The following is a 20,280-nucleotide window of genomic DNA, read 5'->3' as shown; positions in this document are numbered from 1 at the left end:
ACCAAACTGTCCAGTGCTTTGGGATGTCCTCCCGATGTGAAAGGCGCTCTATAAATGGAATCTTGTTGTTGTTGTTATAAAAAGCGGCTTGATGCTGCGATGGGAGGATTGGAGGATAAGTATCATGGAGAAATTAGATCAGATGGGATGAAGAACCTTCTTCATCTGAACCAATTTTGTGATCTTGTGAAGTATTTTCTGGCAAACTTAAGATGTATCAGTACATTTTAAGTCAACTGAAGTTAACCTAAAAACATTTATTTTTTAAAGACCTGTCAAAACATATCACTTAAATTGAATGTGAATAGCATTCTGGCATGTGTGGAAACATCCCGTACTAATACTTACGAGCTATATCCTCACTGATGTGCTCTGCAGTATGTTTAATAATACTTCTTTACATCACATTCCATTAGTACATTATTCTGAGTGGATGCAATATTTATGTGGAGGAAATATTTTTCTGTTGCAACTTCCACAAGTCAGGACTTTTACTCCACATTAATATAGAGGAAGGGTTACATAGGAAAATAGTGGAGGGTCCAATCGAGTCAGCCTTGGCAAGGTTGGTAGCGCTTTTACCAGATTCAGGTGCGATGTGAGGACTTTGAACTCAAAGAGTCTAGGCTAACACTCTGACACAGTGCTGGAGGAATGCAGCATTTTGAGGTGCTATCCTTCAGATGAGACATTAAACAGAGACTGTTCAGGTGGCTGCCATGTTCATCCACAAAATACAGTCCCTGGACTTTACTGTGTATCCTGTGAAGTGCTTGAGATGTCCGACATTAAAGGTGCTACATCAAATGTAAGGATTACTATTATTATGGATAAGGATGCTAATCTAGAGTATGTTGACCAGGAGCCGATATGAGCAAATGCCATGTTTCTTAATCTAAAGACTCAGAATGGCAAATAAAAACTCCTGGTACTTATTTTTGTGTCACTGCAAACCCTGTTCCAGAAGTAGACTGTGGCTTGGTGGAGTTCCTGTGTGTTGGCACAACACACTTCTGGTAACCATTAGGAGTTGCAATTTGCAATTCAGGGTCATTATTGCTTTTTAGAGACATAAGACTTTATTGGATAAAATTATTTGGCACTGCTATTCCCAGTCAGAAACAAATACAAATGGCTAAGTATCAGATGCCACATGTATTAGTAAGATTAACACTCAGCAGGAAGTTGGTTGAAGCAGCGAGTAATTGTATTTTAAGGAGTAATTGTGAAGCACAGGAGTAGCTTTGCTGTGTAATTCTTGAGATGGAATTGAAGCTTCAGGAAAAGATGAACATTATGTCGAGAGGAAGTTATTTAGTGAATAATTGTAATTTGGCCCAGCACCAAGGTGACTCAAATATCACACATCACAGCCTACATGGCAATTGGGATGTAAGCCAAACCTTTCCTCAATTTAGAAGCATTGATGACAACAAGAACAATATGTATTTATATGGTACCCCTCACATAGGATAATGGCTTGGAGCACTTTACAGGGACATTGATGGATACCAAGCAAGGGAGTCGGGCAGAGGGAGGTGGCCATAGGCACGATCCAAGAGATAGGGTTTGAGGTGAGACATAAAGTCAGAAAGAGAGGGGAGGAGACATGGTGGTAGAAGGAGGGAGCTCCAGCCACTAGTAACGGAAAATCAGCCACCTTGGAGGGGCAGAGAGGGTAGGGAATGTGCAGCAAGCTCGAGTTAGGATGGAGGGTGAGTGAAGGATGCGAGGGGAGGAGTGGGGTAGGAAAAAATGGGAACGGTCGACAATATGACACCAAACACTTAAGCTTTGAACAACCTGATCGATTTAGCAGAAGCTAGAAGAGAGTTTGAACAATAAAATTATAAATCATTATAAGTACAATGCAGCCTTTTGCAAAATAAAAAATAAGCGCAGGCATTGCTGTAAGAAGTTCATTGTAACATGGCAAAAGCTCACTTCTGTAATCGAATCACTGCTTTTCTGAAGATGAACTGTGACTTGTGAAGGATTATAGTGAAGCAGACCAGCTCCTTAATCTAATGATGGATTAAATGTTGTGTAAGAAGATCCAGTGGAATTCTACCTTTTTATTATAGCAACAAGAGATTATTGGAGTCCTGTAGATCAGTGGTTAGAGCACTCGCCTCGCAAGCGAAAGACCTGGGTTCGATTCCTGGCAGGGTGAAACTTTGGGCAAGCTTCCTTACTCCACTCCTGATAATAATCCCTCAAAAAAAACAATAATAAATTGGCATTTCAATCCACGACTGTTTGTGGGACATCGCTGTGCGCAATTGGCTGCCGCATTTCGCCCACAAAATGCAGTCAATTCACTTTACAGTCTATTCTGTGAAGTGCTTTGAGACATCTAGAAGATGTGAAAAAACGCTATACAAATGCAAGGATTATTATTATTATTATTTTGCCCTTTTGTTTAGTGGCTTTCTCATACACTGGTAATGCATTGTATCTAGTTCATGGCCTGGACACTGCCAGAGTCTTTGGGGGATATATAAAAAAAATGAGATTCTATAAACAGGTACCAAAACAAATTCCATAATTATCCAATTCACATCTGTTCTGAATCATCAGATTTTTCTATCAATTCTTCTCTCCCGGACTCTTCCCTAACATATTGTGATTTTTGACTCTTTCGCTCTTTCCCCTCCCCATATCCCTCAGCTCCCCCCGATGCCCCACCTGCCCACCCCCAGCTCAGGGGCCAAGCCAGGATTATTACCAACGTGAAAAGCACTGAATAAATGTAAATTTGTGTTGCATAATTGCATCTGAACTTGGATCCCAAATTTTATGTTGCCACCTCAGATTCTGAGTTAGCGGCCATGATTCTTGTTTCTGACCTTGGATTGAGCGCTTAAGAGCTTCGTCATGCTATAGTCAAACCAGCATCCCAGGGAGCTGCACTGAAACACAGCGATCAAAAACAGATGGAAGCACAGAAAAAACAGACATGAGCTTGATGTCAAAGTCAAAGGGGAAGGATTTGGAACCACGATTTTATAAAAAAAAAATTTGTCTGGCACCCAATAGGCAGTTAGAATCTCAGTTAAATGTCTCACGAAAAACGGCATCCCTTAGGCATCCCATCCAACTGGCTGGGAGCGGGCCACAACTAGCCCAGCGGATAATTTCATCTGGCACAAGACCATTTCCAACTTTGGGCGGCACACTCCCTCCCTTCCCGACAAACCGTCCTCTCAAGACAGTGGCAGGAACCGGTGTTTGGGAAGACGCAGCTTACGCGTCCCACGTATGTTTCTCAAATAGGGCATTAGGCCATCGGCAGCCAAACTTTGGACACCCGGTCTTAGATTATGCAGCATTCCCCCAGCACTGCACTTAACCATCAGCCTAGACAGTGAGCTTGCTCTGACATAGAGCTTGAACCCAGAATCCCAGAAGTAAGATTAACACCTACACTAACACAAATGGCAAATGCATCAAACCTCCACATCTTCCTTCATAGCCTGCAGGATGCCGTTTGGCTGGAAAGCGAAGGGCAGAAGTTCATCACACATCAGTTCCTCAGCAGCCAACTTCATTCACATTGCGTTAACTGGTAAAACATTGGAAGGAGCTGGTGTGAAGCCAGCTCATTTTGCATCTATTCGTCTTATCACACGTAATGTCCTGACAGCCTGCCTGTCCGACATCGAGTCCTGGACGAGAGACAACTTTCTTCAGCTCAACGTGCGAAAAACTGAGGCCCTCCTGATTGGCTCACGTCAGCGCCTCCGCACCTCAGGCGCTGACACCATCAGCATCCAAGGCTGCACTCTCCACCTCTCAAAGCCAGTCAGGAACCTCGGCGTTTTGTTCGACCTGAGCTGTCCTTTCTCCCTCACATCCGCACTACAACTGGCACCGCCTTCCATCACCTCCGGAACATCGCCAGACTACGGCACTACCTCACCCCTCACGCTGCTGAAACCCTGGTTCACGCCTTTGTCACCTCAAGGCTGGACTATGGGAACTCTCTCCTCGCCGGCCTTCCCGGCACCTCCCTCCACAAGCTGCAGGTCATTCAGAACTCTGCAGCTCGTGTACTGTCCCGCACCAGGCTTCGCGACCACATCACTCCCACCCTCGCTCGCCTCCACTGGCTCCCCATCCCCCAGAGGATTGATTTCAAGATCCTCATCCTCACCTACAAGGCCATTCACGGCCTTGCTCCCTCCTACCTCTCCAACCTACTATCCCCCTACCTACCTGCCCGTACCCTCCGTTCCTCTGGCTCTGGTCTGCTCCACGTCCCCCGCCCCAACCGCCCTACCATCGGTGGTCGGGCCTTCAGCCTCTGAGCCCCCAGGCTCTGGAACTCTATCCCCCAGTGCCTTCGCCGCTTCCTCCCTTTCCTCCTTCAAGGCCGGTCTCAAAACCTTTCTCTTTGACCGTGCCTTCAGCTCCCCTCTCGACTCTCTTCCCCCTCCTCGCTCCCTCCCTTCCCTCCCCTCACCCTGACCATTTCCCCCTCCTTGCTCCCTCCCTTCCCTCACCCTGACCATTTCCCCCCTCTTTGCTCCCTCCCTTCCCTCCCCTCACCCTGACCATTTCCCCCCTGCTCGGGTCATGACCCAACTGTGCAGCGCCTTGGGACGTCCTCCTGACGTGAAAGGCGCTTTATAAATGGAATCTTGTTGTTGTTGTTGTTGTAATGTCACAATTCATTTATAAATCTCACCCGCAATTAGCAAGGATGTCAGTTTGCATGCACCTATGGATACTGTCAATGCCATCGTATTTGTTCAATCTGTTAAATTAAGCGTGATGCCTTTCATTCAGTTGCCACATTCCTTCATGAGCTTTCAAGCCTCCTCAGCTGTTTAACAAGCTCAACTGGTGATAATTCACAGCAGAACACGTTTCTGCAAGAGAAATTTGCTCTGCGTCTCACTCGCAATCACACATGCTGCGTTTCTAATCCTAGACATGCTGGCATAGGGAGGCACCAGGTGGAGACACAGGGAGTTAGAGAGAGGGATAATCTGCTCAAAAAAGACATTTTAGAGGAGATAATACAGAGTATATAAAATGGTACAAGAGCAACAACTTGCATTTATAGAGAATACTTCATGTGGGATAGTCTCAAAGCACTTAAAGGGATAGAGAAAGTAAACCCAGGATTTAATTTCTAGATAAACCAAGCAGCAGAATAAGAAAGCATATATTCAGAGTTATGGAGGATAATTCCAGAACAGACACAAGAGGATATTTTTTCATATAGAAACCAAAAAGCAGCTCCAAAGGGTAATAGGTAGTAAAGGCCAGCAGGACACTGAGCTACTTTAGGAACAGCATGGTACTATAATGGGAACCCGGTAGAGTTGGTATTCCAGAAGTATGATATAATCCATACCTTTCTTCTGTCAGTCTGACTCACTTAGTAGCATTCTCGCCTCTGAGTCAGAGGTTGTGGGTTCAAGCCCCATGTGGAAACTTTGAGCTCACATTCTAGGCTGACATTCTAGTGCAGTCCTGAAGGTGCATTCTTTGGATGAGACATCAAATTGAAGTCCTGTCAGCCTGTTCAGGTGGACGTTAAAGAACTCATGGCACTATTCAAAAAGAGAAAGGAGTTTCTCCCAGTGTCCTGGCCAATAATCCCCCATATAAAATAGATAATTTCCATGGCTGTTTGCAGAATATTGCTGTACTCAAACAAGTTGCTGCATTTGCCTGTAAGTACAATCAAAATAAAGTCAATACACACCACAGTAAAATCCTCTGAACTGCCTTGAGATGTCTTGACGAAGTGATGAAGCTCTATATCATGTGCAAGGATTATAATATATTGTGAGGCAAAGGCTTCTCTTGCAAAGTCCTAGAACTGCTTTTAAAATCAACTTTGGCAAAAGTATTATAATAAGCCTCTCGTGACTGATGATATATGACACTGGAAGGCCTGGAGAGGGGAGAAGAGAGCACCTGTATCAAAATCAGAAACTGCAATGCGTATATAAATCCATAGATTGACAGAACAACGTTACCAATCCAGCTCAATTGCATTTGCCTATAGATACAGTCAAAATAAATAAAGTCAATATACATCACAATAAAACCTCTGAGGTGCTTTGAGATGTCTTGATAAAGTGATGAAGCTTTAGAACAAGCGATACTCTCAACACTGAGTCAGAATGTTGTGATTTCAAGCCCCACATTGAGAATTGTAACCCACATTGTTTACACTGACACTCCAGTGCTGCATTGCCGCCTTCACATGAGATGTTAAATTAAGATTCTGCTTGCTATTCAGATGAATGTTAAAGATCCCAAGACACTATTCAAAAAGAAAAGGGAATTTTTCCTAGTGTCCTGGCTAAAAATCCCACCCTCCCACCCAAAAAATAAAATTAGTCATTCACTTTATGGCTGTTTGTGAGACATTTGTAGGCTGTGCTTAAATTGATTCACCACAAAATAAATATAGTTACATCATCTTACAGTATATCCTGTGAAGACGTCTCAACGATGAGATACGGCGCTGTATTGAATGCAAGGAATATTATTAACAGAAAAGGAGTTTGAAGAATATTTGTGAAAAAGGAAGAATAACTGAAAACATAGAGACATATTCTATCTTCAAATCTATGATGGATATCGTATTGAAGTCACAAAGAGGTGTAGCCAGGCCTTAAGTGAAATGATGAGGAAGTTCACGGCTGAACTGACTGAAAAAAGAATGAAATTGCAAATCGTACATACAGAAAATAATCTGAAAAATAAGAAGCTGCAACATCAATTTGCATTTACATAGCATCTATGATGGAGTTTGATGCTGAGCTGGGGAGACAGGGGAAGAGACTGTAGGCACAGTCACAGAGGAAAGTCTTCAAGTGCGAAATGGAGGCGGGCAAAGAAGGAGCAAGACAGAACATGAAAGCATTGCAAGTTTTTGAGCAAGTTGCTTTGGGCTTTTGTTGCAAAATACTAAATGAGAAATTAACACTCATTAGACATCCACAGCACTAGAACAATAAAGGTCATACATCTCAGGGTATTTGTGTCACTCCATTTTTATTTAAATATTACTAGTTGTACCGGTTGCAGTTTTGCTTGCAACCAAAAGATCCAATATGGAATGTAGATTGACACACAGACAGACATTTCATCTTTATGTATACTTTACAGTATATTCTGTGAAGCGCTTTAAGAGTCTAGAAAACCTGAAAAGTGCTAAATCAAATGCAAGGATTATTATTATTATTATTATTATTATTATTATTATTATTATTATCTGGGAGGACCTCTAAAGGAGGACTCCATTTGGGACAACTCAGTGGGGGGAGTCGGCACTTCAAAAATTTAATTCTGTTGTTGTTGTAGTTGTTGCCACGGCTTAGCTTCGTCTGTGCAGCACCACGGTTAGCCGGCGCGGCCACCAGGTGTAACTGAAGTGAAAAATGCAAAACTGAAAATAACTCATGAAAGATAGGACATGCCCGAAAACAAATATGCCCTTGTCACTCCCAGTTTCACGACCTTTCCGATGAGGTATCAATCATGACTCCATGTCATTCGGGATCCTTTCTGAAGCGCAGACAGACATTGTCGTTTTACTAGTATATATGCATATATGATAGATAGAAGATAGAAGTTGAACGATCAATGCAAAATGCTTCACCTTTGGACAGTTTAAAAAGCAATGCACGTTTATGAAGGTTGGGAGTTCCCCCGCCCCACCCGTTTGTCTCTATTGCATAATATTATTTATCGATTGTGAATAATGATTTTTCATTTTTTTCAGGATGAAAAAAATCAAATGTTGATGACAAATGTTTGGTTGCAAATGGTAAGAATTTTATGTTTATTCCTAAAATGAAAGCTAATCGACTATACCATTATTTTGGGTGTCAGCTTGGTTTAGTTGAAAGTATGCTCACCACTGTGCCTGAAGTGGTTTCAAGCTCCATGTCAGGACTTTGAACTCACACAGTCTAGACTGACACTCCAATACTGTTTGGGGGGTGCACTTGATTGTTGGAAGTATCATTCTTTCACTGATGCATTAAATTGAGGTCTTGGATACCTGCCTTTCCAGGTGGACACTAAACAACAACAACAAAATGACATATGTATAGCGCCTTTCCCATGGCAATATTCAAAAAAGGAAAGGCGTTTCTCTCTGTGTCTCAGGTCAAACATATCCCCCTGATAAAATTGGTCATTTGTTTCATGGCTGTTTGGGGGATATTACACCTGCTGCGTTTGCCTTCAAATACAGTCAATATACAAATTCGTACAATAGTCAAATACAGTACATCCTGTGAAGTGCTTTTCAGTGTCTCTCCTGACACAAAATGCGCTATTTCAAATGCAAGATTTATCATTAGATAGCTTCTTGTTCTCGTGCTGTCTGATGTTCATTCTCAAACTCATGGATAGTCTCTTTAATTTTCGTATAAATTAACTGTAGAATTTCTTCGCCCCCAAACAGTATTGGACAGACTACTACCTGTCTTGGAACCTTGCTGAGAACCCTGGTGTTCGAACTCTGCGTTTCCCTTCACATCAGGTTTGGGTGCCAGATATTCTCCTCTACAACAGGTAAGACTCCTTCCTCTCTGTGAGGTGACTGTGATCAGATGAGTATCTCACCTGGCCACCCCACTGGCTGCCTATTGGAAAACAGATCAATTTTAAAATCCTCACACTTTCTGACCTGCTTACACCCCACTCCTCTACTTTCCCCCTTTGCCCCCTTTGCTCAGCTGATTCCGGCCTCTGTCACTTCCTTCTCGCCCTTCCTATCAAACATGGCTGCCGTATGTTCAGCCACTATGCCCCAAAACTATGGAACACTCTGCCTCAATCCCTCCTTCTTTTCCCATCTTCCTTCTTGCCAATCTTCAGATTGCACCAGAAGACCTTCTTCTTGGACTGTGTCTACATTCACCTACCCCTTCTCCCTGACACTGCAAGACGCTACCCAATTTGAAGGGAGGTATATAAATGCACATTGTTTTAGTTGTTGTTATAACTCTTCTGAAAGGATGGTTGAGGCCAGGACATTGGACCCAGAAAGAGCTTGATGCTGTAATAAGATGTTGTAGGGTGGGTATTGTGGAAGAATGAGATCATGTAGTCAAATTTCTGTAATTTCCATTTCATTTCATTTTCCTCAGGGCTCTGCCCTTGGTCCCCCCCACCTTCAACATTTATATGCTTCCTCTTGGTGACATCATCCGTAGACATGGGGTCAAATTCCACATGACTGTGCAGGGCCTTGGGATGTCCTCCTTATGTGAAAGGCACTGTACAAATGTAGTTTGTTGTTGTTGTCCATTGATTGATGGGAAATCCTATTGTAAGGCTAAAATGGCAGCTCTTCTTTCTAGGGACTTTGTAAATCAGCTTAGCTTCATTTTATAATAATAATAATCCTTGCATTTGATATAGCACTTTTATCACATCTTCAAGATGTCTCAAAACACTCCACATAATATGCTGTAAAGTGAATTGACTGTGTATTTTGTGGGTGAAGTTTCATATTATATATAACATCCTCCGAATCCTAGCTTGTTTTGAAGGCTTGTAACCTGCCAACAAATAGAGAAAGGGATGATCTGACTCTGACTGTGATCTAACAACAGGAGCTTTTGATTCTTTCCCTCAAATCCAATCACTTCCTATGGGCTTGTTCACAGGAGAGCAAGAGGATATATAGGATTTTTCTAAAACCTTTTTGACTTGAAGCTGTTAGCAACAAGCAAGTTCACCAGAAAGTAATAAAATTAAAATCATTAATAAAATTGACTGTGGATTCAGACTCTCAATTTCGAATGGTTTATTAATGGTGAAACATCCATGGCTGAAGTCTGGGTGGTTTTGCTTCTGTATTGACAAAGAATTTGACTTTGAAATACTTATTTTGGAAGATGAGTAATGAGGCGGTGCAGATGTCAATACACACTCCCTTCCATACTCATCCCCCTGACCAATCCCCAGTTTATGCCACGTTATGTGGCTCCATCCGTATAGAAGCCAATAGAGCAACTATTCACCTGCAAAATACACAGTCGCTACACTTTCTGGTATATCCTGTGAAGTGAGTGCAGCTAAATCTAATCCTGAAAATGAAGTTTCCCCCATTGTCCTGCCCAACAATCCCCTAAATAAAATTGGTCATTCACTTCACGCCTGTTTATGCGACATTGCTATGTGCAAATTGGCTACCACATTTGCCCACAAAATACAAAGCCACACCACTTTATAGTAAATCGTTCAGATGAATTCTTTACATGAAATGCACTACATCAAGTTTTATTATTTATCGACTATGAAATGTTGTATTTCAAGGATAAGATTATTAGAATATTTAAAATAAACAAAATCCATTTCTACTGTATTATCACATGCTAAGTAGCAAGGATTACATGGAGCTTCAGCATAGATATTCTTTTATGAAGATACAAGCAAAAATTTAATAGTAATGTTTTTTTAGCTACAGCTGAATATTGTCCTCTTCATTCTTGCTGGCTACAGAAGTCCAGATTTTAAGGGATATTCCATAGAACCAATGTCATCTTCAATCTAATTAGGTTTACATCACAACAACAAAATTGCTTTTATATTGCACCTTTCTTGTCGGGAGGATGTCCCAAGGCACTGAGGTTGGTCCAATTTGATCATCTCAACACTGAAGTGTTTTTACAGGAAATTTAGACCTTCCCCTTTAGCAGCATTAAAAGTCATCTAATATTACGCTAAGCAGAGCGGCCCAGTGCTTGGCAACTTGCCCCTTCTACCACATTCCTGTCACTGCCACCACCAAAAATTGCCCTAAAGAGCACCTCCATCAATGCATTTGAGTGTTGAGAATAAGCCTAGATTGTGAGTTTAGAGTCCTGATGTGGGCCCTGAGCCCCTTCTATAATAACCCTTCCATTTGATATAGCACCTTATGATGTGTCTCAAAGTTCTTGACAGGATTTACTGTGAAATGTAGTGACTGTGTATTTGTAGGCAAACAAGGCAGACAATTTCCTTACAGCAATGACCCACAAACAGCCATGAAGTAAATAACCAATTTTGTCTAGGGGATTGTTGACCAGAACTCTTGGGAAAACTTCCTTGTCATTTCAAGCAATGGCATGGGATCTTTAACGTCCATCTCCACAGGCAGATGGGACCTTGGTTAAACAGTTCATCTGCAGCATGGCAGCGCCAAAATTGCAGCACACCCCCAGCACTCATTTGGAGTATCAGCTTAAACTGGAGGTACTGCTTCAATATCTCCTACATAATGCACAACTGCAGCAGGATTTAGGATTCTGAAATATTACAAATAAGGACTTTCCGATTTACAAACATATATTCCTTAACAATGCTGGGATAAAACAGCAAGCAGGTAATCACCGGATAAATGGTGATTATTTCCGATGAATGGGTGTAAATGAGCAGAAACGGAACAAATGAGATCTGCCACATTTGATAATTGCTAACTTGCTAAGCAGCGTGAACACAAGGTTATTCACATGTTTCCTCGTCCCTATTGGAGACTTCCGACAAAGTATTTCCAGACCATCTGCAAGCAATAGCTTTAACCTTCTGTATTGTCTGTCATCTCAGTCGCTTGTGGAGTGCAGTGCTGTTTTCACACAATGTACCCACAGGTGGTACAGTAATCCTCAATGGTTCTGATTTTGTCATTTGTTCTTCAGCTCAATATCCACAGTAAGATTGATATATTCAGGTCTCAAGAACCTGGTGTAGCTTCAGAGTTGTAGCTTCTCACCCTGGATCAATTTCAAAGATGTCAATGTCCTACAAATACAGTCACTCTACTCTACAGTATAATTGTGTGAAGCACTTTGAGACATTATGACAACTTGATAAGGCACATTGTCAAAGTGTCAGCCTGGCTCAGTTGGTAGCACACTCTCCTCTGAGTCAAAAAGTTGTAAGTTCAATTCCCACATAATCAAACTTGACACTCTATTACAGTGCTGAGGGAACACAAATGTTCAACCAAGGTCAATCTGGCTGTTCAGTTGGCCATTAAAGATCCTATGGTACTATTTAAAAATTGAAGGGAGTTTCTCCTTGCCCAGCGATCCCCCAAATAAAATTGGTCACTCACTTCAGGACTGTTTTGTGCAAATTGACTGCTGCAATCACCTTCAATTACAGTCATTCACTAAAATTGGCAGTAAAATCCTGTGAAGCGCTTTGAGACATCTGAATGACATGATAAGGTGCTATATCAAATGCAAGGATTATTATATCAAATTCAGGGATTGTAATTAATATTATGAAGAGGCATTGCTTTTCTGCTTCTCTTTCTTCTGAACCTACTTGTGATCTTGTGAATTAACGCCCTTAGTTTTCAGGAGATGAGGTTTTCAAACCAGCTTCATGTGGCATGTTCCTAGATGCATATCCTCTAAATTTTTCTGCTTGTTGAGAGCAACTGTATTTCAATGTTTGTACATGGTTCCTCAGTGGAAACTAATCAGGTGATGTTTATCAACTTTGATCTCTTGTTAAATTGTTCTTCAAAGTCCCCACAAACAAACAGATTACACAAATGGCTTTGAAAGAAACTTCAATCACAGCTGCACATTCCATGTTACATTTGTAATCTGTTTGCTAGCTCTCAGTTTAACTCCTAGATTTTTATTGGAAAGCCTTCTTCTTGAATTTCAAAATCATTCAGATAAGTGTCTACCTCAGTTATACACAAATAGTCCAACACATGTCGAGCGCCAAAAAATAGTGATCTTTTGCATTCTTTAGCAATGGAAATTCAGCAATAAAAAGATTGGAAAAACAATTTCTACATTTAGTGATTGACCTGTGATAGACAATAATGATCTTAACTGAGTCATTTTATACCAGCAAAATGGTGTTATTGCTTACTTTATTGAGAGCTGCCAATGTTGGGCATAGCACTAATGGGCAGTAAGAGTGCTAGATAATGTTCAAGCGTGACAACTTGATAACCTTTTTGAGAGCTGCCATTATTTGTCATGCAGCACATGGCCGGTCTGTGTTGTTTATTGTTCCCATGGCATGCTGCTCAGAGTGACGATTAAGAGTTTCTCAGGCACCTGTTTCTCAAACAGGGACCTGTAATAAACACCTTATTGAAAATTCCACCCTACAACATGGTTGCAGTGTGGACCCCATTCACTGTTCACGTGTACAAGCTTGCTTCCCACATACCAGCTGTCTGTTGCACTAAAATGCCCACCGTCTCATACAGAGGACAGGAAGGGACGTCAATAGAAATCTGATGTCCTGGAATTTGGCCTAATAAAACATTAACTTCCAGGTCGTCCTGTCATTGAGAGGTTTACCTCCTGGGTGGTGTATGTGCAGCCTGGAATTTTTTAGTATAGAAACTGTACAGTACACAAATATCGAGCTGACCAGCTGAATAACAATAATAATAATAATAATAATAATAATAATAATAATCCTTGCATTTGATATAGCGCTTTTCACGTCAGGAGGACGTCCCAAAGCACTTCACAGAACACACTGTAAAGTGAATTGACTGTATATTTGTGGGCGAACGCGGCAGCCAATTGCGCACAGCAATGTCCCACAAACAGCCGTAGATTGAAAATGACCAATTTATTATTGTTTTTTGGTTTTGGAGGGATTATTATTATGCATGTGGAGTAAGGAAACTTGCCCAAGGTTTCGCCCTGCCTGTAATTGAACTCAGGTCTTTCGCTTGCAAAGCGAGTGCTCTAACCACTGAGCTACAGGACTCCACGCAGTGGTAGTGAAACTAGTTGTTAGCCCATGTTATAGCATGGGACGAGATTTTATGGATCCCAACCATCGCTTATTACAAAGCTTCACTGAATGTTAGAAAGCAGATAAAAGTATGGTCGTGTCAGTAACAGCAGGAAATAATATAACCGAATAAAGGAGAGGCAGCCAACAAAAAACTATAAAAGTAAATTGTTGGCATGCTCCAAAAGCACGTACGCATACCAGATTACGATCTCACAAAATTCACACTGAAATTCCCCAAAATGTGTCTAAAGAAAAAGATGATATGGAAAAGTTTCAAGAAGTTAGATAGGTTTAACAGATTTGTAAGCTCTTGTCTTCAGTTAAGATATAGGTCTAATTGTATAACATACCAACAAAAGCTTCATCTGTTTGGGTTTCTACTGGCATAAAGTACTTTGAAAGTCTGTATGCAGTCTGGTATGAAGACATCAACCTGTGAAGTTGGTAGTAACTCAACATGACCAGGAACATTCACTAAGCAGTCAGTCACATGAGGTAGTTTTCAGACTGGGTTCACACAGTTCAGGACAATTTGTTGCTGTTGACACTTTTGGTTTCTTCAATCTTCCTGGATTGAAGTTCTCTCCTATATTGAATGCAGCAATGTATTGCAGAAAGATTGGATGGTTAAGAGAGGACCTGATAGAGGTGTTTATGAAGATTATGATAGGTTTTGATAAGTTGGACGTTGGTAAGCTTTTAGCAACTTGTTTCGTGAGTCGCAAACAAGGGGGATAAATATAAGACAGCCTACAGCAGAGTAAAAGGAGCCGTTGGTGAGAATATGGAACTCACTGTCAGAACCTATGATTGAAGCAAAAAGGATCAATGTATTTTAGAAGAAACTCGCGGAGCCTGGTGAACAGGAGGGTCTTGAGATGGGTCTTGAAGGAGGGAAGGGAGGGGACAAGGCAAAGGGACTGCGGTATGAATTCCATAGGGTAACTGCAGAGTGCAGAAGGCTCGTCCACCAATAGTGAGGGGGGGCGAGACGGGGACGTGAAGCAGGCCGGAGTCTGCTGAGCAGAGGAAGCGGGCAGGTGGGTAGGGGGTTAGGAGGTCGAAGAGGTAGTGGGGAGCAAGGTCATAGAGGGCTTTGAAAGTGAGGAACAGGATCTTGAACAGTATCCTCTGAGTGATGGGAAGCCAGTGGTGTCTGGCAAGGATGGGGGTGATAGGGTCATGGAGCCTAGTGTGCAAGAGGACCTGGGCTGCAGAGTTCTGGGTGATCTGCAGCTTGTGGAGGGAAGAGTTGGGAAGGCCAACAAGCAGAGAGTTAGCATACTCGGGCCTGAGTGTTATGAATGCGTGTATTAGGGTTTCAGCGGCCTGCGGTGTGAGACAGTGGCATAGTCGAGTGATGTTGCGGAGGTGGGGGAAGGCAGAGCAGGTCATTGCGCAGTTGTGGGGTAGGAAGGATAAATGAAGGTCAAACACACCAAGGTTCCAGACTGGCTCAGTGAGGTGGAGTGTGCATCCTTGGATGGTGATGCTGTCAGCGCCTGAGGTGCGGAAGTGCCGGGAAAGCCAATCAGGAGGGCCTCGGTCTTGTTGATGTTTAACTGTAGAAAGTTAGCTCTCATCCAGGACTTCATGTCTGACAGACATTCTGTCAGGGCAGCAGTGGTCCTGGAGTCAAGGGTGGAGGAACAGAGATACAGTTGGGTGTCATCCGCATAAATGTGGAAGTTGACCCCATGTCTGTGGATGATGTCACCAAGTGGGAGCATACAGATGTTGAAGAGGAAAGGACCAAGGACAGAGCCCTGAGGAACACTGCACGAGACGGTGCGGGGGCTAGAGGAGAAACCGTTTGTGGAGATGAAGTGGAGGCAGTGTGAGAGGTACAATCTGAACCATTCAAGGACAGAACCATGCAGGTTGAGGTGAAAGAAGAGGCAGTGGATGAGGATAGAGTGGTCAATGGTGTCGGAGGCAGCAGAGAGGTCAAGGAGGACGAGGAGGGAGAGGGAGCCCTGGTCGCAGATGGACAGAATGGCATTTGTCACTATTGGAGGGGTCCGTGAAGGGAGTGGCAGGAGAGGAAGGAGCAAAACTACTCATTCTGAAACATTGAGTTGTTTGTTGCAGTAAAGAGTATTCAAGAGGAAGTAATGTGGTCCATCAACCATCCTCAGTTTGACATGAATCAGCCTGGTTCAGTGGCTATACAAATATAATTTTGTATTGTATTTGTAGACAATTGCAGCAGCTAATTCCATTTTCAACGTCCTTCAAGCAGCCATGCGCTGAATGATCAATTAATCTGGAGCATTGTTCACCAGGACTGCACAGAATGGCCAGCCTGAGACTTTGGTCATTCTCAACTTAGTCAATTGGCCGATCGCTTTACCTGGGGTAATAATCTCTCCAAAAGAGCGAACAATAAAAATATGGTTACTCAAACCACGACCATTTGTGGGACATTGCTGTGCCCAATTGGCTGCTGAGTTTTGTCCACAAAATACACAGTCAATGCACTTTACAATATATTCTGCGAAACGCTTTGAGACTTCTCAACAACATGATACAGAGTTATATCAAGTGCAAGGATTATTATTATTATTTTATTATTATTATTTTATTATATTATTATTTTTTTAATCCCCTCCCTCAAGTAAATGGCTGCATTTTCTGGAGCACCGTTCAGGACTGCATTGTGTTCACTATTTACTTGCTTTGCAGAGCACAGACTCTGATTCAGTGCAGAAATTGAACCCTTTTCACTGGCAATTTCCTTCGGTTTAAAATGAGTCATGCAGTAGATTTTATTGGAGTTCAGGTGCAATAAAAGCCTGCTTCTAAACTCAGCCTGTAGTAAATTGCAATGATGGGAGGAAGCCTGGGGGAGCGGGGTGCTTCAGGAGGCATAATATGTCTAATAAAGTGCATATTATGATTTAAAATGTAAATACGAGGTAGATGATATGCAACCGATCATCCACTGGGAATCTTAGTAAATTTAATGAAGCATTCTGCAAATTGCTTTGCCACTTGCCACTGCCTGCCTTTCAGAGTGCACCAATGATTCCAATCTTGCTCATTTCCTATTGGAACCTCTTGCCTGTGAGGCCTAAGCCAAATTAGTGTGTATTTAATTGACTATTTTCAAATAGTTTCTTACAAATTAGGGCGTACAATTGTGGATTGCGGCAGCAAATTGAATCCCAGGCAGGTAATGCAAAGCTGTTCATTACAAGTCAGGGCATGTTATCCTATTGAAACAAAGGCCCCTTCTGAATGGTCCTGAAAAATGAAATATGTATATCACACGCCTGCAAACCCTCAGTTGCACTTGAGGAAAATCAACTCATTAGTTGGTGAATGTACAATTGCAAATTTCTTCACTTCCCAATTTTCTGATATTGCTTTCTGCTTCACTTTCCCACTGACTTTCACACATATAGACATTCTCAGTCATATTCATCAACAACTACATAGTCACTGCATCTTACAGTAAATCCTGTAAAGAGCTTTAAGGTATTTCAATGATGTGATAAGGCACATTACACAATTGAAGAATTATCATTTTATTATTATAGTAAGAAAACTAACTCTTACAATTTGTACAGAGCCTTTTACATCCAGCGGCTGTTTCAAAGTGCTTCACTGGATATACTATAACTGCAGTGACTGTGTTTTTTAGGCAAAATGTGTACGCAAAATTGTGCACGCTTATAATATAAAAATTCCATCGGAAGCATCCATGTCCAGGTTGCTAAGCAGAGCTGCAAAATCCTTATAGAATCTAGCAGTACAGGAGCAGAACAACAACAACAACAACAAGATTCCATTTATAGAGCGCCTTTCAGGGTCAGGGTGAGGGGAGGGAAGGGAGGGAGCGAGGAGGGGGTAGAGAGTCGAGAGGGGAGCTGAAGGCTCGGTCAAAGAGAAAGGTCTTGAGACCGGCCTTGAAGGAGGAAAGGGAGGAGGCGGCGAAGGCACTGGGGGATGGAGTTCCAGAGCCTCGGGGCTGAGAGGCTGAAGGCCCGGCCACCGATGGTAGGGCGGTTGGGGCGGGGGATGTGGAGCAGACCGGAGCCAGAGGAACGGAGGGTACGGGCGGGTAGGTAGGGGATAGTAGGTCGGAGAGGTAGGAGGGAGCAAGGCCGTGAATGGCCTTGTAGTTGAGGATGAGGATCTTGAATTCGATCCTCTGGGGGATGGGGAGCCAGTGGAGGCGAGCGAGGGTGGGAGTGATGTGGTCGCGAAGCCTGGTGCGGGACAGTACACGTTCTGAATGACCTGCAGCTTGTGGAGGGCGGTGCCGGGAAGGCCGGCGAGGAGAGAGTTCCCATAGTCCAGCCTTGAGGTGATAAAGGCGTGGACCAGAGTTTCAGCGGCGTGAGGGGTGAGGTAGTGCCGTAGTCTGGCGATGTTTCGGAGATGATGGAAGGTGGTGCCAGTTGTGGTGCGGATATGAGGAAGAAAGGACAGCTCAGGGTCGAACAGAACCCCGAGGTTCCTGACTGGCTTTGAGAGGTGGAGAGTGCAGCCTTGGATGCTGATGCTGTCAGCGCCTGAGGTGCGGAGGCGCTGACGTGAGCCAATCAGGAGGGCCTCAGTTTTGCGTACGTTGAGCTGAAGAAAGTTGTCTCTTGTCCAGGACTCGATGTCGAACAGGCAGCTGTCAGGACATCGGTGGTCGTGGAGTTGAGGGTAGAGAAGGAAAGGTAGAGTTTGGTGTCATCCGCATACATGTGGAAGATGTCATTCGCTTGATAGCAAACATTAAGTTCTCTTTGTCATGGCGCATTGCCCAATAATGAAAGTCGGTAAAGATAAAAAGTGATTTATTTCTAAGGAGCTCATCTGATAGATCAACAACAACAACATCTTGCATTTATATAATGCCCTCCACGCCAGACAGCATCTCAGAGTGCTTAAACTGGATCGGTGGTTAATGCACTGGACGAAGAAGGCAAAAATAAAGGCAACCATGGATGAACACTCCACCTCACTGAGCCAATCCGGAACCTTGGCATCTTGTTTGACCCTCGACTGTCCTTTCTTGCCCACATCCGTGCCATGACCTGCCCTGCCTTCCCCACCTCTGCAACATCGCCTGGCAATGCCACTGCCTCACCTCTCAGACTCAATTTACGCATTCATCACATCTAGGCTTAACTACACCAACTTCCTTTTTGTCGGCCTTCCCAACTCTTCTCTTCACAAGCTGCAGATCATCCAGAACTCTGCAGCTCATGTTCTTTCCCGTACCAGGCTCTGTGATCCTATCACCTCCACCCTTGCCCATCTGCACTGGCTCCCCATTCCCCAGAGGATAGAGTTCAAAAACCTGGTCCTCACTTTCGAAGCCATCCACAGCCTTGCTCCTTCCTACTTCTGTAACCTGCTAACTCCGTCCGCTCCCTCCGCTCAGCAGGCTCTGGCCTGCTCCACATCCCCCACCCGGCGGTCGGGTCTTCAGCCTCTCTACCCCCACCCTTTGAAACTCTATCCCACATTCTCTCCACCTCACTCACTCCCTTGCCTTCTTCAAGGTAAGCCTCAAGAGTCTCCTCATCGACCATGCCTGCAACCACCCTCCTATCCTCCCTGCCCTCCACCCTTCTTTATCCCATCCCCCCAGTCCAAATCTCTGACTGTCCAGTGCCTTGGGATATCCTCCCAATGTGAAAGGTGTTACACAAATGTAATTTTGTATTGTTTGGTATAAATGGTTTAACCTCAACGGCCATAGTGGCAGTGTCAGAGCTTCGATGTCAATGAGCTACAAAAGAAAAGAAATCATCAACCAGATTTCAAACTTCTGATCACTATCCAACGTCCCTGCTGGAAAACATTTGTGTGAAGATGTTGAGTGGGGGCAGGATCAGGGTTAGCTGCATTGCAACCAATTTCCCTATCTCAAATGACCTATTGCCCCATGGTCAAATAGCCCGCTAGCACTCACTGTCTCAGCTCCATAGGCCAGGTATCAGGACGACTTGTATATATGTAGCCTTGGGGAATATTGCATAAGATAAGCAGAAGTTTTTAACTATTTTACCCAAAAACCTAGACTCTATGATAAACATAGGCTCAATAATAGACTACAGAAATAGCCGATGAATTCTACTACAAATACAACCAAATTAGAGACCAGAGGTCACTTTATAGGGGGTTTCTTCACACAGAGAGTGATTAATGTCTGAAATGGGATACCAGGAAAGGTGGTTGAGGCCAAGGCACTAGAATCATTTAAGAAATAGCTTGCTGCTGCAATGGGAAGACGCCTTATTCTGGAAAGATGAGACCAAGTGAACTGAAGGGCATTCATTTGTATCTTTCTTGTGGTCTTGTGACAGGAATCTCAGCTTCATGCATGTGTTCTCTAATTTTAGCTTGTGCTGGCATAGACAGATTTTAATGACACCAGGGAGTTGATTTCAAGGGAGTAATTTGAACTGATTAACCATTAGAGAAAACCTTGAATATTTTACAATTGGTAACTGACCCCTGAGATGAGATTACAGCTGTGAAATCATTCCTGAATATGCATTACTTTTTAATATGAAT

General features: G+C 43.1%; 1 protein-coding gene across 1 annotated transcript in view; it reads left to right on the top strand.

Annotated features, from left to right (window-relative positions):
• chrna8 (cholinergic receptor, nicotinic, alpha 8) overlaps positions 1-20,280 on the top strand; it is a 118,860-nt gene that overhangs the window by 44,320 nt on the left and 54,260 nt on the right. The window contains exons 3-4 of the mRNA XM_007892056.2: positions 7,754-7,798; positions 8,444-8,553. Coding sequence (XP_007890247.2) covers positions 7,754-7,798; positions 8,444-8,553 — 155 coding nt within the window. The remainder of the gene's footprint in view (positions 1-7,753; positions 7,799-8,443; positions 8,554-20,280) is intronic.

This window comes from Callorhinchus milii, unplaced genomic scaffold (assembly GCF_018977255.1).
Source record: "Callorhinchus milii isolate IMCB2004 unplaced genomic scaffold, IMCB_Cmil_1.0 Scaffold1, whole genome shotgun sequence".
NCBI lineage: Eukaryota > Metazoa > Chordata > Chondrichthyes > Chimaeriformes > Callorhinchidae > Callorhinchus > Callorhinchus milii.
This window is presented reverse-complemented; position numbering and strand designations above follow the sequence as displayed.